The sequence below is a fragment of the Mustela nivalis genome (genome assembly GCF_964662115.1).
Source record: "Mustela nivalis genome assembly, chromosome: X".
Classification (NCBI taxonomy): domain Eukaryota; kingdom Metazoa; phylum Chordata; class Mammalia; order Carnivora; family Mustelidae; genus Mustela; species Mustela nivalis.
The window spans coordinates 107,196,741-107,214,185 of NC_139040.1; the positions used below are offsets into that span (position 1 = coordinate 107,196,741).

The 17,445-nt window shown below is 43.0% G+C and overlaps 1 protein-coding gene across 1 annotated transcript in view; it reads left to right on the plus strand.

Annotated features, from left to right (window-relative positions):
- The window catches only part of DMD (dystrophin), a 2,004,585-nt gene that overhangs the window by 1,911,447 nt on the left and 75,693 nt on the right, over positions 1-17,445 (plus strand). The window contains exon 64 of the mRNA XM_082716529.1: positions 213-370. Coding sequence (XP_082572655.1) covers positions 213-370 — 158 coding nt within the window. The remainder of the gene's footprint in view (positions 1-212; positions 371-17,445) is intronic.

Genomic DNA, 17,445 nt, shown 5'->3' on the forward strand with positions numbered 1-17,445 from the left:
CCCTTTATATATACACACGATGATGATTAACTTGATCCATAAAAATAGTAAATGTGCCGATGAGCTCATTGAATTAGAAAGAACCCCCTCTCTGTGGGAATGTTGGCTGCTCGCAGTAAGTAAGTGCTTGGAATTGAGGTAGGTGGTAGGGTTTGCCGTCATCAACATGGTGCTGCTTTTTGATTGTCGAAATGCCCTTCTTCCTTTTGTAGACCTTTTCAAGCAAGTGGCAAGTTCAACAGGATTTTGTGACCAACGCAGGCTGGGCCTCCTCCTGCATGACTCGATCCAGATCCCAAGGCAGTTGGGTGAAGTCGCGTCCTTCGGGGGCAGTAACATTGAGCCGAGCGTCAGGAGCTGCTTCCAGTTTGTGAGTTACTCATCTTCTTAATAACATGTTTCTTCTTTTGTGTTGTAGAAATTAATGAGAAAATAAGAACCTACACCTTGAGTTTCTCACATTAGCTCCAGTGCAGGCAGGTGGGTAGGCGATTGATGCTTGAAACTTCTGGAGGCAGTGGCTTCTGGACTCTGGGTTTTGGGAGAGAGGACAGTACGGAGAGAGGAAAAGAAGTGTCTGTCTGCACCAGGGACCATGGCTAGTTAGTTGCCGGGAGGGAAGGGCATCTGCATTCGTTCAGCAAGGAAGGAAATACAACTCCAGCCACAGAAATCCATTGTAGATCAGAAACTCACTACTGTGGGGCGTCTGGGTAGGTCAGAGGGTGAAACCGTCTGCCTTCGGCTCGGGTCATGATCCCAGGGTCCTGGGATCGAGCCCCGCATCGGGCTCTTTGCTCAGCGGGGAGCCTGCTTCCCCCTCCCTCTCTCTCTCTCTGCCTGCCTCTCTGTCTACTTGTGATCACAGTCTGTCAAAAAAATAAATAAAATCTTTTAAAAAAAAAGAAAAAAGAAACTAACTTTTGTAGGTGAGTCTTTTAATGTCTTAGCCTTTATCCTTGTATTCCTTTTTTAAAAAGATTTTATTTATTTATTTACTTATTTGAGAAATAGCAAGAGCAGAGGGAGGGGCAGGCGGAGGGAGAGAGAGAAGCAGACTCCCTGCTGAGCAGAGAGCCTGATGCTGGGCTCGATCCCCGGACCCGGAGATCATGACCCCAGCCGAAGGCAGACGCTTACCTGCTTGAGCCATCGAGGCACCGGTGACCATAACTTTTTGAAGTTGTCCTTCTGCATCTTAGCATTCCTCTACAATCTGAAGGCCTGATTGGTGTATCCACATGGAAGGAGATCAGTTTGTTGTGCTGGTGTCTATCCGTAGCCCAACACACGGCTTGTCCATTCTCTTCTCCCATCCCGCGGCCTCTGCCACACCACAGTCAGTGCCCCCGGAGACCGTGTCTTCCCGCACTCCATTGAGAGACAGGTTGCCTTTTCCCCTTGTTTGCCGAGGTACGGGATGTTGTAGTGAACATCTTCACCCATTTAGCAACATGTTTTCCTTGATTGAAGTTTTCCCTTAGGATAAATTCTCCGGAATGAGATTACCAGACTGAAAAGAGTTTTTATGGCTTTTGATTACATACTGCTGGATGGCTTGTTGTCAAAACTTGTTGCTCTTTGTAATAGCACCTGGCCCTGAAAGATTGAGATATTTGCAGTATCCCATTATTCACAGTGATCTTTTGAAGTTTGAGTATTTTTTTTGTTGTTGTTTTTAAGTTTGGTTTTCAGTGCTAAGCACTGTTTTCTTCTATGGAGTTTCTCAATCCATTGTAATCCCGTGAACTGTAGAACTAGCTGTAGAGATAAGCAGATAACCGGTTTAGGCTGACTATCTTTGGCCACAGACTAGGGTAAAACCACAGGCCTAGGAGGAAGAAAGTTGTGAATATTTACATGTTTTAAGCCATTTCAGCATTCATTTAAAAGTCAACGAAGCACCCCAAGGAAATGTCCACATAATAAGCTCCCTTATTTAGCGTTGGACATATTGTTAGGATTGTTGTGCCAAGTTATGGCACAGTAGCTATAAATATAAAAAAGACGTGGAGAAATAAATGCATTTCTTCACCTCATGCTCAGAGTTCCCAAAATGTAAACAGGTTATCAGTACCTCTACATTTTTTTTTTTTGCACTCTGTTCCAGAATGGAGACACAAGTAACTTTCATAAAATGATTACTAACGACCACAAATAATCCAGATTCATTTTCTTAAATCCAGTTGGAAAGCAACTATAATGTCCTGAGTTGTTTTTCCGAAGCATTGTTTTCTCTGTAATCAAATTTCAGTTACTCTTTAAATTCTTGTTCTGAAGAACACACATGTGTTGTTATAAATGCATAGGCACACAGTGGTTTGGGTACTGTGGCTTAGGTTGAGAGCAAAGGACAGAGTGCAGGTCCGCTGACAGCCGACAGCCGTGGACGTGGACGACCCCTGGAGCCCTTGTTTCATGTCCCACAGTACTGCCTGTGGCTGCGGCTGCCACCACCCTCACTGCAGGCTCTTTTTAAAGATTTATTTGTTTTTGTGAAGGGGGTGGGGGAGGGGCAGAGAGAGCATCTCAAGCAGACACTGTGCTGAGCTTTGGGCCCGAACCCTACAAGGGGGTGGAGGAGCTTGATCTCACAACCCCAAGTTCAGGACCTGAGCTGAAACCAAGTGTCGGACTCTGAACTGACTGAGCCACCCAGGCGCCCCTGGCTCTTTGTGTTCGTTGAAATAGACAATATACTTGACATATTACATGGTGTAAATGTAAGGTATACTGTGCGTTGACTTGATACATTAATATATGGTAATGTGATTGCCATTGCAGTGATAGCGTTTCTATCACATCCTACAGTTCTCATTTCTTTCGTAGAGATTTAGTAAGATATCGTCTCTCTCTCAAGTGGGAGTCAGGACAAGGGGTCACCGAACAGAAGCTCTGCCTTCCGAAATGCTGTGCTCTTGTCTGCCTGTACTTCCGTGTGCCGCATCCTTTGGCTGGATGCCCCTGTTCTTCCCTGACCACATGTCTCTATCTTAGTAATAGCAACACTGTCTTCTTAGTGTCGAAGCTTGGAACTCAGTCTGTCTTCGCATATGTAGTGAATGTGTCCTGGCTAGCCGGTCTCCAAGCTCTTGGGAGTGTCTTCTGTGAGCTGAGGGGGGGATATCTGTCAAGAGATAAACAGGGGTAACAGGTGGATGTTATTTTCTTATGGTTTTCCTACTGTATTTTCTGAATTTTCTTCTTTGAACATTCAGAATTAGAAAAAAATAAAGTGCTAACTTTTTTTGTTTTTAAGAGAAAGAAACCTCTTCTGTCTGATCTCCTTCCTTGCCACTTTCAGTATTCTCTACACCCTGACCTTGTCATTGCTCTTACTGCTCTCATACTGGTTTTAAAGAAACGGATTCGCTGTATGGTATCTTGTGTAGCAATCCGGTTCTTCCCGTGGCCCACTGCATAAATCCTAATTTTTCTGATTCTCAGGCCTTTCCTAATCTGCTTCCATAAACACCCACCACTGGCTTTTACCACCATGAAATGGGTTCTCCCTACGCTTTGTACCTACTATGCTTACAAATAATATCATTACCATTGCTACTGATAATCATACCAGACCATTGTTCACGTGAATTCTGTCCTTGAATCTCACCAATCCTTTCAGGAGAATGGGATGGGCAAGCTGTGGGGGTTGTGTTTTTCTTATTATTTAAATGGATGAATAAGGGGTGCCTGGGTGGCTCAGTGGGTTAAAGCCTTTGCTTTCAGCTCAGGTCATGATCCCAGGGTGGTGGGATCGAGCCCCACATCGGGATCTCTGCTCAGCAGGGAGCCTGCTTCCCCCTCTCTCTCTGCCTGTCTCTCTGCCTACTTGTGATTTCTGTCAAATAAATAAAATCTTTTCAAAAAATGGATGAATAATTTATTTCTGCCCCTCAAGGCCCTCAGCTGACAGAAGACTTCAATTCCTAGTCTGCTGTCCCCAAACCCCCACTCACCAGCTCAGTCCCCAGTACGCACATTTTGATTCTGCTGTCCACTCTTCTGAGGTAACAGGCCTTTTTGTTCTGGGTCCCTGCTGGAATACAAGATGCCCTAAAAAAATGGGAACATAGGGGACTTAGGGGTAAGAGGAATGGTCATCTTAAGAACTTGAGTATTGGCAGTTAGATGTTTCTAGTAGGATGTCGGGAACATTCTGTGTGTACAGAACCAGGCGAGGTTTATGTTACTTCGGTTTGGGAAGCCTCTCAACTTGCTCTAGTCATTTGCAGTCAGGTTCACCAGATTCATTTTGTTCACCTCACAGTCGCTGTCCTGGCTGTGGCGCACTCTCCCTCAGCCAGGTGCTCTGGCCAGCCACCTCCCGTTTCCCTATGTACTGCGAATGAAAATGTGCTGTTTGCTGCAGCGAAAGATAACACGAGTGAAAATGCCCTTTGTCCTTTATCTGAAGTGTAAAGACCTTGGGACTGGAGGCCAGGCTGGCAGGGCTGTGCTCAAAGACCTCTCTTTCTAACCCTCAGGAAGCAGGAGGGAGGTCCTTGTTTTCTCCTACGAATGGGCTCCTTGTATCGTAGAAAGAGAAGTTGACTTCAGAAGAAAACTTAACTTCTTTCGGGTTGGTACAGTTAGAAGGGCGTCGCTTCTGATTCAGACCAGAGCCAAGAAGTGGCCAGGAGAGAGGGCTGCTTTCATGTGCAGCGCTCACTGGGTGATCTTGTAAACCTTTTGCTTAGCTCAGGTCTGGATCTCTCCATTCTGGACACGGATGCCCAGCAGTATGAACGCACTTCAGTACTGCTGAACTGGCTACGTAAAAATGGGTAAGATAGTAAATTTTAGGGTATGTGTATTTAACCACAATAAAAGAAGTTGTGGAAGAAACCCCAAAATAGCTCTAAATCAGAGAGTAAGGGAAATCACCATAACGTGCAAGTACAATGCTTTGCCTTTATTTAAAAATCAGTATCAGTCTTTCCAGGAATTACCCAGTAAGCCAGGACATATGATATGGCTATCAAAAAGGAAAATTCTCCATAAAGGTATGGATTTGACAGTGGTATCTTCATTGAGAGTAAATGAGGCAACAGGATAATGTTTCTGCTTTAGAAGCTTACTGTGGTCAACACAGGTAGTGGGAAACTGACTCTTTTGGGTAGTAAAAGTGATGTTTTGGAACTAGTTTCTTTTTTTTTTTTTAAGATTTTAGTTATTCATTTGACAGAGAGAACACAAGCAGGGGGAGCGGTAGGCAGAGGGAAAGGGAGACACAGGCTCCCGCTGGCGGGATCCCAGGACCTGGGGATCATGACCTGAGCTAAAGGCAGACGCTTAACCAATTGAGCCACCCAGGTTCCCGAAACTAGTTTGTTTCAATTAAGGTATCATCAGGTTGCTCTTTATTTCATAATCCTCGGAAACAACTCCGCTGTCACAGTGGATTGATTCTTGTGACCTGAGTAAGGCCCGGCATGCCCTGGCAGTGAGTCACAAACCTTGGAGACTGACCACATCTCTGCTTTTTCTAATGAGAAAGCTGAAGCCCAGAGAGGGGAGGACTTGCTGCATTCTGCATACCGCAATTATATCATGTCAGATCTAGACAGAAGGCCCAAGCTCCCTGTGTTCCAAGCCAGCATTTCCTTCTGCTAAGCCATCTGAGTGGAAATAGATGGCTTTAACTGGTTCAAATACCAGACTGAACGAAGAGCTAAGAAACATCCCATATATGAGTTTTTGGTTATAATAGGATGACATGGATAAATGAACACCCTTATCACTACGGCAGTGCATGTATATGCGCACGCGCACACACCCCACACATGCCCGTGATCTTTATTTAAGAGATTCCGTTCCCAGTGGCAGGTGGCTAAGTCTTCCTGCAAATGAAACCAATTAATACTGCCTTTTAAATGGAAAACTTCATACCTTTAAGTAACTCCACAAAAGAGTCGTGTATCTGTAAATTGGTATTGGGCAGCGGCCTGAGAATTACCCCCATCCCGCCTGGGAGTTTGTAGTGTTTTCTTCTGTAAACATTTTAAGGACTTATTGCTGAGATGCATTTGAGTATGCCAACTTTATATTCAGGATGCTTCACCTACAAGAGCTTGGGCACCAGACTCTGTTTATTTTACATCTGTTTCCTGCCTCCTGCTGTATTCATGCATTCAAAATGAGTAAGTTGCTTTTTCATCTGTCTTGTGAATTTTTATATTCATATGACAAAAATGAGTATCATCAATGTACAGTTGCTGTAATAGAGAATGATACAGAAATGAGAATAAATTACAACTTCAACTGTTGGGAGCAAGTCCCCCGCCCGCGCCCCGGCCCATGAAAATAATCATTCCAGAATACCTAGAGTAGTAGTGAGTGGCAGAGTAGTTAAGCGCATAGGCCCTGAATCCAGCTCCCTTGGTTAAAATCCCAGCTCTGCTGTCATTTTTAACCTTGCTGGCCCCTGTGCTCGGGGGGTGCTTGGGGGGCTCAGTGAGCCTGTAGAGGGGGAGCGCTCAGAGTTGCAGCAGGCACACGGGAGGTACTTAGTAACTGTTAGCTTCTGGTGATGTAAAGTGTGTTGAAACACGAGCCTATCCTACCAAGATTAAGAATTCCTTTTATCTGTAACCGAGCATCTGCGGATTCGATTTTAGAGGCTCTCGACATACTGTTTTCTCTCTTGAGTGTGAAAATACCGTGCCAGGACACTTCTGAATCCGTTTGACAGCATTCCTCATGCCAATTGATCACATTTTATATTATCCATCCTTAAAATAACTCCTAAAAATTCTATTTTGCTTAGGTTGCCTTTAGCTTTTTGTTCAGTAATCGAAATATGGGCCCTTGGGTTCCACAGACGTTCTTTTCACACCCCTTTGGGTGGTAAATGTTGAACTCATGTTCTCTTGAGCTCCTGATGGATACTGACAAATAACTACAGTATTTGTAAGTTGCTGCTATTTGGTATTCGTAAATAGAGGTAGTTTGACCACACTCCTATGGGGCCTGCTTATGGACAGAATTCCTGTAGCTTTTCACGAAGGCTCTTTTATTAGAGTATTACCAGTATTGTCTTGAGTTGACTTCTCAATTGCTGGGTTTTTTAAATTATCAGCTGTGGTGGGTTTAGCTTCATAGTTACCCGTTACATTTGCTGTGGTTTGTGTGGTTAACTTCTCAATGTGGGGTGATGGTCATTTTCTTCAGTATTTTGAGGGTAGGTTCGTGTTGTAGTTGAAACCTGGTTCATGCATATGCTTAAACTGCTAAAGAAGATAATTGGTGTCCTTTTCTTTGCTCGACATTCTTTTTTTGAGAAAGATTTTATTCGGGCGCCTGGGTGGCTCAGTGGGTTAAGCCGCTGCCTTCGGCTCAGGTCATGATCTCAGGGTCTTGGGATCGAGTCCCGCATCGGGCTCTCTGCTCAGCAGGGAGCCTGCCTCCCCCTCTCTCTCTGCCTGCCTCTCTGCCTGCTTGTGATCTCTCTCTGTCAAATAAATAAGTAAATAAATAAATAAAGATTTGATTCATTTATTTGAGACAGACATAGAGCACCAGCAGGGGTGGGGGCAGAGGGAGAGGGAGAAGCAGATTTTCTGCTTAGCGCCGAGGAGTAGGGCTCCATCCCAGGACTGTGAGATACCACGATCTGAATCGAAGTCACTCAACCAACTGAGCCACCCAGGTGCCCTTCTTTGCTCAAATGCCTTAAGTGGTATTTCATTATTATGACCAAATTTCCCTCATCCTTCCTCCCTCGCTCCCTCCTTCATCTTACCCTTCCCTTCCCATAAGAGTTGAGTCCGAGGTGCTAACGAAAACCGTTTTTTGAGAGCCATGCTTTCAGTTGGAAGAATATTCTAGATTCCCTTTTATCAGTTCACCATTAATTCTAATTCACATTGAACTTACTAGAAAAACTCATGTAAACAAGGAAACATGGGGCCATTATTGCCATTTTCTTTTTTCCTTGTCACTGGCTTATAAATTGAATTTTTTTAAAAGATTTTATTTATTTATTTGAGAGAGAGAGACAGTAAGAGAGAGCATGAGCGAGGAGAAGGTCAGAGGGAGAAGCAGACTCCCCATGGAGCTGGGAGCCCGATGCGGGACTCGATCCCGGGACTCCAGGATCATGACCTGAGCCGAAGGCAGTCATCCAACCAACTGAGCCACCCAGGCGTCCCTAAATTGAATTTTTAATGGAAGGTTCTTCCTGCAAAGATTATTTAAGATAATCTTCTTCCTGCAAAGATTATTTAAGTATAAAACTTCTTCCTGGGATCTCCTTATCTATTTATCTAAGGTCCTTAGGGTATCTTAATTCTCTAAAACCTAGTGGGGTTTTTTTCCGGGGTTCGGTTTTTTTTTTTTTTTCATTTGATAAAATATTTTATTTTATATTTATTTTTTTAGAAGTGGGGGGCAGAGAGAAAGAGAATCTTAAGCAGTCTCCATGCCCAGCGCAGAGCGTGGGGGTGGGGAGGCGGGTGCAGAGGAGTTTGATCTCAGGACCCTGAGGTCACAACCTGAGCCAACTTCAAAAAGAGTCAGACTTTTAACTGACTGACACACCCAGGCACTCCTGATAAAATAGTTTTAAAATTTTTTCTATCTTTTTTAAAAGTTACATTTAAAAAATACCCAACACTCAGTTAAATTTATTCCGGTGGTCAGTTCTGTGAGTTTAGACAAATGTATTTTGTTGCCATCACTACATTCAAGGCACGGAACTTTTCCATCACCCCTAAAATTCCCTCTTCCTTTGTAGTCATCCCACCTGCTCCCAGTCTCTGGAAACCATTACCGTGTTTCTGTTCCCATGTTTTTGACGTTTCCTAAACTGGATTTCAAATGGAGAGTTAACATTGTATCTTCATACTTTAGCAAAATATGTCCTGATACCTACTTGAGAAAATACATTCTGTGATATCCACAGACAGATGTTTGTATGTGTGAAACTTCTCTGTTAAGTAAGAACTCTCTAGCAAAAATTAATGTGGAGCATACTTACAGATTTGCATAGATTTAAAAATTGTGCTTACTTTCCCTGGAGCCATGGTGTTAATTGGTTTATTAGTCAGGTGGCGTGGAGAGCCTGAGGTCAGGACAGTTGTCCTTGAACATGGAAATGAAGAGCAGATAATCACCTTGTGTTATTGTTTGGGCTGATTTTATCTTTAATGGGTAATTTAGAGCCCTGATTAATATTTAGAGCAGTGACTGCAGGCCTCCCACCTGCTCATTATCTTCAGAACTTTAAATAAAATACTTGATTTCTACCCAAGACAGCAGTTACAGGAAGCCTTTTACTTCTTCTCTCACAAACACTTGACCGCTGCATCTTTATTTCAGACATGAAAAATGTCTGTGAATGTGGGGATTCTTAAACGTTTTTATGCTGAAAATTCACAGATAACCATGAAAAAGCACATCTAGGCAGAGTGTGAAAGGATGCTTTAGGAACAGTGTAGCTAAGAGAACAGGGAGGAAATCAGTTTGGTGTTAGGTTTGTATTATTTGAGTAAAGTCATCGTGAAGAGCCTTTCACATTTTCTATCAGTGACATTAATGCCCCCCCAACCTTCTAATAATTATTAAAGTCACTCTTTGGCACCTGGCTGGCTCAATCAGTTGGGTGTCTGCCTTTGGCTCAAGTGATAAGCCCCATGTCCTCCGGTGCCCTGCCCATTGGGGAGCCTGCTGCTTCTGCCTGTGTGCCTTCTTCGCTCTCTCTCCTCCTCTTTATCTCTCTCCCTTTCTCTCCCTTCCTTTCTCTCTCTCTCTCTCTTTCTCTCTCTCTCTCTCTGTGTCAAATAAATAAATAAAATCTTTTTTTAAAAAAGGTAAAGTCACTCACCCTCCCACCAGCCTTGCCCCCTCCCTCATGAAGGGAGAAGAAACCATGGTTTCCAACCAGCATTTTATTTTGGAAAAATTCAAGCATAGAGAAGAAGGGAAAGGCTAGTGTGATGAACGTTCTCATACATACAGCCTTTGGTTAGCATTATATCCCATGAACGTTCCTCTTCCTCATGCTTTTACCCGGTGTAGGTACATATATTTGAATACACACACAAGCACAGTTTTTCCCTTTACTGTTTTAAGTCATGGGACATCACAACATCAAACATAAACCCCTAAACAGTTCACCACATGGTTGTTGTTTTCTTAAAGGACTTTCTCCATAACTGCAAAGCTATCATCATGCAAATTTCACACTGAAGCAGTATAGCGTCATCTAGCATGCAGCCCACATTGAAATCTCCCCGTTGCCCTAGAATGTTCTTTATGGGTGGCTCTTTTCTTCTGGGATGTAGTTAAGGTTTTTGTCTTGGATTTGCTTGTCATGTCTCTGTACTTCCACTTAATCTGAAGAGTCCCCTAGCATTTTTTTCCTCATTCATGACCATGAGCTTTTTTTTTTTTTTAAGATTTTATTTATTTATTTAACAGACAGAGAGATCACAAGTAGGCAGAGAAGCAGAGAGAGAGGAGGAAGCAGGCTCCCTGCTGAGTGGAGAGCCCAATGCAGGGCTCCATCCCAGGACCCTGGGATCACGACTCGAGCTGAAGGCAGAGGCTCCAATCCACTGAGCCACCCAGGCATCCCTTTTTTTTTTTTAAAGGATTCTTATTTATTTGATAGGAGATAGGGAGAGAGAGAGAGAGCACAAGCAGGGGAGAGGGAGAAGCAGACGCTCAACTGAGCAGGGAGCCTGACGCAGGTCTGGATCCCTGGACCCTGGGATCAGGACCCAAGGCAAAGGAGGAGGCTTAACTGAGTGAGCCACCCAGGTGCCCCATGACCATGACATTTTTGAGGAGCTCGGGCCACTTCTCTTGAAGAATGTCCTATATTTGGGATTTTTCTAGTTTTATCTCCTCTAGCTTGGATTTAGGTTAACATTTTTTGGCCAGAAGACAACAGAGGTGATGGTGTCTCCTTACAAGGTCACAGCTGGAGGGACAAAATAACACTTTGTTTTTACTGATAATGCTAAGTATGTTAAGGTGGTGTGTGCCAGATATTTCCATTGTAAAAGTATGTTTGTCCCTTTGTCATTAGGAAGCCATTTATGTGATATTTTGAGACCCTATGAATATCCTGTTCCTTAAGAACCCTTCACTGAATAATTTTAGCCTCCCTGATGATCCTTTTCTTTTTTTTTTCTTAAAGATTATTTATTTATTTATTTGACAGGGAAAGAGAGAGAGAGAGAGATCACAAGTAGGCAGAGAGGCAGGCAGAGAGGGGGGGGGGAAGCAGGCTCCCCGCTGAGCAGAGAGCCCGATGTGGGACTCAATCCCAGGACCGTGAGACCATGACCTGAGTTGAAGGCAGAGGCTTAACCCACTGAGCCACCCAGGTGCCCTGCCTGATGAGCCTTTTCTAATTAGATGATCATATTGGTGGTTGCATAAGAGCGATTTTCTGATTCTACCTTTTTTCGTACACAGTAGCTGGGTTTCTTCCGTAAAGAAGGGTTCCTGCTTCTCCCCTCTCTGTTTTTGAGTATCACTGCAGACGTCCAAAGTGATGCTGAATGTACAGGAAAAGACTTCTCCTGACTGAGCTGCCTTTGGATATGCTTTTTCCCATGGTATTACCTAAAATGCCACTGTGCAGAATGGATGGTCCTTTTTCTCCATAGCAATGTAAACATATATTTAATAAATGCATTTCAGGGGGCACCTGGGTGGCTCACTGGGTTAAGAGTCTGCCTTCTGCTTGGATGATGGTCCAACATCCTGGAATTGAGTCCTGCATGGGGCTCCCTGCAGCAGGGAGTCTGCCTGTCCCCCTACCTCTGCCCCTCCCTTTGCTCATTCTCTCTCTTTCTCTTTCAAATAAATAAAATCTTTATAAATACATATATACATTTCTGTGTCAGTCAGCTCTTTTATTGGAGTGACAAGTTAACCAAAGTATGTAACATGAGCTCTGTGCTCCAGAAGATTTAGATGCTCATAGGCTTTTGTTTTTGTTTTTGTTTTAAGATTTTACTTGTTTCTTTGACAGAGACACAGGAGGAGAAAACACAAGCAGGGGGAGTGGGAGAGGGAGAAGCAGGCTTTCCGCTTAGCAAGGAGCCTGATATGGGGCTTGATCGCACGATCCTGGGATCATGATCTGAGCTGAAGGCATGGGCTTAACGACTGAGCCACCCAGGAGCCCCTGCTCATAGGCTTTACTGTTTCTTTTTCCTTTTATGCTACTTCAGTATAGGTCGACTGAACCTATCAGACCTTGTAGCGTATATCTGCTGTAGCACATAATGGAAGGAGAAAGGATCTGCGTTACTGAAAAGAAGGGGAAAAGGAAGTGATTAGAAAGATAGGAATATGTGTTTATCACAGTGGTTTTTGAGGGTTTACTTGTACTTTCATACAGCTGACAGTAGATGAGAATAGAATTTTGTTGAAGATTTAGAAGCTGGGTATTGTCCCAGCAGGCCTTCCTTACATATCAGAGTCTCTAGAACTCTCAGGCAAGTTAATGATTCCAAAGATTTCAGAGATCAGCCTGTCTGTTCTCCTTGGAAATCACTTCTGTCTTTATTTTTTCAAGACTACTTTCTGTGTACATATTGAAGTATTAAAAAAATAGATAATCTTGAGCTGTTTCCTTAACTTTTTTGAGCCTTTTTTCATCTGTAACATAGTTAAACATATCAGGAGCTATGTATCCCCCCCCCCCTTTTTAAATTTCTCCTATCCTTTCTGTTAATTAATGCGTTTTTCATTTTTATTATTATTTTTAAATTTTTTTTAAAGATTTTATTTATTTCACAGATGGAGATCTCAAGTAGGGGGAGGGGCAGGCAGAGAGAGAGAGAGAGAGAGAGAGAGGAGGAAGCAGGCCCCCCACTGAGCAGAGAGCCTGACATGGAACTCAATCCCAGGACCCTGGGACCATGACCTGAGCCGAAGGCGGAGGCTTTAACCCACTGAGCCACCCAGGCACCCGCGGTTTTCATTTTTAAACTTCTTATTTTTAAAGTGTGCAATCTGATAATTTTGACATGTGTTCACATGATGATTCCATTGTGGCAATCAAAATGAGCATATCTATCACCCAAAAAGTGTTTTTAGGCCACTTGGTAATGTCTCCAGGTCCTCCCATGTCCCCTGCCACCCATCCCCATGTCTAGGTGGCAATTTACCTGGTTTCTGTCACTGTAGATTATTTTGCATAGTCTGTAATTCTATGCAAATGGAATTTTATACGACGAACCCATTTTTGCTTTAACTCAGTATAATTGAGATTTATCTATATTGTCTGTATCCATACGTCTTTCTTTTTCAATTACTATACAGTATTACATTTTATGGGTATTCCACAATTTGGGTTTTTTCTCCTCCTATTTTTAAAAATTTTAATTCCAGTATTGTTAACATACAATGTTATTAGTTGCAGGTGTACAACAGAGTGACCATTTTGTACAACACCCAGTGTTCATTACGACATATGCACTCCTTAATCCCTTTCACCTGTTTCATTCACCTCCATCCCCTGATCCCCTGGCCCTTTGGTAACCATGAGTTTGTTGTCTATAGATTTATATATTTCTTTATATATTTCTTGATTTGGCTCGCTCGCTCACTCATTGTCACTCTCTTTTTAACCTTTGCTTGTCTGTTTTGTTTCTTAAATTCCACATACGAGTGAAATCATACGGTATTTGTCTCTGACTGATTTCACTTAGCAATATACTCTCCTGCTCCTTCCATGTTGTTGCAGGTGGCAAGACTTCATTATTTTTTATGGCTGAGTAGTATTACATTGGGTGTGTGTGTGTGTGTGTGTGTGTATTTGTCTATCACATTGATCTGTTTATTTTTTATTTTTTTTAATATTTTATTTATTTGACAGAGAGAAATCACAAGTAGGCAGAGAGGCAGGCAGAGAGAGAGGGGAGGAAGCAGGTTCCCTGCTGAGCAGAGAGCCCGATGCGGGGCTCAATCCCAGGATCCTGGGATCATGACCTGAGCCGTAGGCAGAGGCTTTAACCCACTGAGCCACCCAGGTGCCCCTTGAACTGTTTATTTTAGAGCACGAGCGGGACGGTGAGAGGGAGAGGAGAGAGAGTCTCAAACAGACTCTCTGCTGAGCATGGAGCCCAGGCAGGACTCGATCCCATGATCCCGAAGTCATGACCTGAGTTGAATCCAAGTATCAGGTGCTCATCTGACTGCACCACCCAGGCGCCCCTATATACAACATTTCCTATATACAATATTTTCTTTTATCCATTCACCACTGGATGGGTACTTGAGCCATTTCCATAATTTGGCTATTGTGAATACTGCTACAAATATAGGGGCTCATGCATCCCTTTTTGATAAGATGCTAAATGTTATAAATGGAAAGGGCAGAACAGGAAGTAGATTACTGTACTCATTTCGAAGCTTGGTCATTATCAGCAAAGTCTACCTGGTCTTCCAGGTAGCAACACTTGTGACAGAGATAGAAGTTACAGAAAAGACTCCTGTACATACAGTGTGGCCCTTCATGTGAGACCAGCTGTTCTCAGAACAGTAGTGTCGGGCACCTGGGTGGCTCAGTGGTTTAAGCCTCTGCCCTCAGCTCGGGTCGTGATCTCAGGGTCCTGGGATCGAGCCCCGCATCGGGATCTCTGCTCGGCAGGGAGCCTGCTTCCCCCTCTCTCTCTGCCTGCCTCTCTGCCTACTTGTGATCTCTCTCTGTCTATCAAATAAATAGATAAAAATCTTAAAAAAAAAAAAAGAACAGAAGTAGTGTAGACTAAGAGCAAGAAGTGTGAACCAAGCTTGTGTGGAAGCGTTCCTAAGTGATCCCTTGTGTCCCTGACTGTAATCTGCTCAGCAGCTCACATGGAAATCACGAGTATCTTGTGTCTAAGAAAATCAAAATGCCATCTTTCTTCTATTTGTTACATGCAAGTTATATAGAGTTTTATAGAAGACATTTTTTATCACTCATTTGATTTTCATAAAAATTGGGATTGTTTGGAAGAAGAGTCATTAATATTCTTTACAACTTGTTCTTGTTCCTCCTTTTATGTTCGTTGCTAGTGCAGACTCTCTCTTATGTAAAATATTCCACTGATGCCCTTGGTAGATTTAGAGGTTGTTAAAGAAATTGTAATAACAGCTCTGGGAACAGCCAGGAACTGCCTGTCCTATACTGTCTGACCATGGCTAGCCATTCTCCTTGTAGTTTTACAGGCTTTGTGTACACACTGATTTACAAAACAGTTTTGATCAATTTAAATTAAGCATTTCTTTCCAAACTCAGGCTTTACACATTCAGGACCAGAAAAGTTGGGTTGTGAGCTATTCATGCCTTTCTCTGTTAACAGCGGTAGTGATACTGCAATGGTTATTTGGATTTATGAAGGGGACATTTTACTAATGGAACAGCAAATGAAAATGGCCAGGAAGGAGAGACAAAACTCTCACTGAAAAAAAAAAAAAAAATCCTTGGTTTGTCCTGGTGTTTTCCATAAATTTACCTTTTTCTGTAAGACTGTTTAGAAATTCTATTCATGCATATGAAGGTATTCAACATTTATATATTTAGTTATTATTTTTCTTCGAAATGGGCAGGAATTCTATTAAATAAAATGACAACATATGTGCACACGTGCACGTGCACACACTCTCTCTCATATCCAAGCTGATTGCGATAATTATTTGCCACAGTTAAATACATTTCTGCTGCTTTTCATCCTGGAATATGCTGCACAGGGTTGTCTGTTCGAGGAGCAGCTTGATTTCAAGTCTGAGTCTGCGATTTTAGCAGGTTCGCTTGTGACCTCTAGCTCGGGTTTTTTGTTGGTTTGTTTTTTTAAAATTTCTTGGTCCTTTTGCTTTCCCTCTCTTCATGATATATTAACCAGTGTGGCTTTTATCTCCCAGTTAATAGCGGAACAGGCCTATGATGGCTTCTCTGTTTCTGTGTGGTAGAAGATAGCTCCCAGGGACGTCCGGTGCTTAGTGAACACTGTGTCCCCATGTTGGTTTCTGACTTTCAACAAATGAACCATGGTAATGTGAGATGTGAACATTAGGCGAGGGTTTCTCAATCTTGGCATTACTGACACTTGGGTCGAGATGATTCTTAATTGGAGGGAGTTGTCCTGTGCATTGTTGGATATTTAGCAGGATCTTGGCGTCTGTCTCCTGGACACTGGTAATATCCCTCTCCTCAGTTGTGACAACCAGAAATGTCCCCCAGACACTGTCAGATATCCTCTGGGATGCAGAACTGTCCCTCTTTGACTCCCTAGGGGATTCCCTGCAGAGCCTCTCAGTGCGAAAAATCTGTATATCCCCATATTTGAAGCCAGATCATTCTAAACATACCCTCCAAATTTAGAAAGAGACTCTTAGCCCTTTGGTATATGATACAATAGACGAACCAAAAGAGAGATATTTATGAGGAGGTTTTTAAATGTAAACTTGACACAGTTTGAGAATGTGCTTATTTTGTCTTTTCCTTAGACAACCCTTTTAGGTTGAATTTTGTTGCTCTTTTGGGATGACTCAGCAGTTTTTAAAAAATTCTAACCTCATTCACATACTCTAATCCTTCCTTTTATTTATTGTGATCACACTGCAGCTGATTTCCTGTCCCTTCATTCACTTCCATAAACTTTCACTGCAGGCTGGGTGGGTGGTGGGAATGGAAACCTAGCTCCTGTCTTTTTAGCTTTGGGCAAGTTTTTTTTTTTTTTTTTTTAAATCATCTGAGAACTACTGGGTGCAGTTTCTTGCATAATGTTTACTTTATACAGCTTTTTTTCCCAGTTGATTAAGCATTGACACGGTTTTTCAAAAACTTCAAAGTCGAGATGCTTAATTGCCTTCTCTTAAAAATACAATGTATGTGTTGATGGTAGCTGGGGTGTGGGGCTTGCTAAGAAATCTTCCCATCACTTTTATTCTGTAGCTGTGAACTGATATTGTAAATCCTGACAGAAAATGAACGTTCACATTGACTCTCTAGGAGCCATTTGGAGCCTGGACCTTTGGTGCCTCAGGATTTATGGGAAGCATAACATGAAAGAAACCCAAAAGTAATTCTGAACTCAGGGCAATTCCCCCAACTCCAAACTTGGCATGTCCTACTTTTTGAAATGATTATTTTGGTCATGACATCTTTGGCTGGAAAGATACCCCAGATATTGGGGTTCCTGGCACTGTTTGTGGACCTCATTAAGATGGCGCTTGTAGCAAGCCCCACCCTGCTGCCTGCTGTGGGCGGCACCTTCCCTCGCCTCCCAGCTGTGGACAGTGGCTGATGCATGAGGCCCCCCCGGAGCTGGAGTGGAATCCCGAGATCCTTCTGAACTCTCACAATGCAAGGAGCTGGGATGTCTTTGCTCTTCACCTCCGCCTGCCTTGGAAAAGGCAAAAAGAGTCTTAGCAAAGACCAGAAACCAAAATATTACAAAACCCAGAGCCAAATGGCCTATTTGAAGAGTTCTTGCT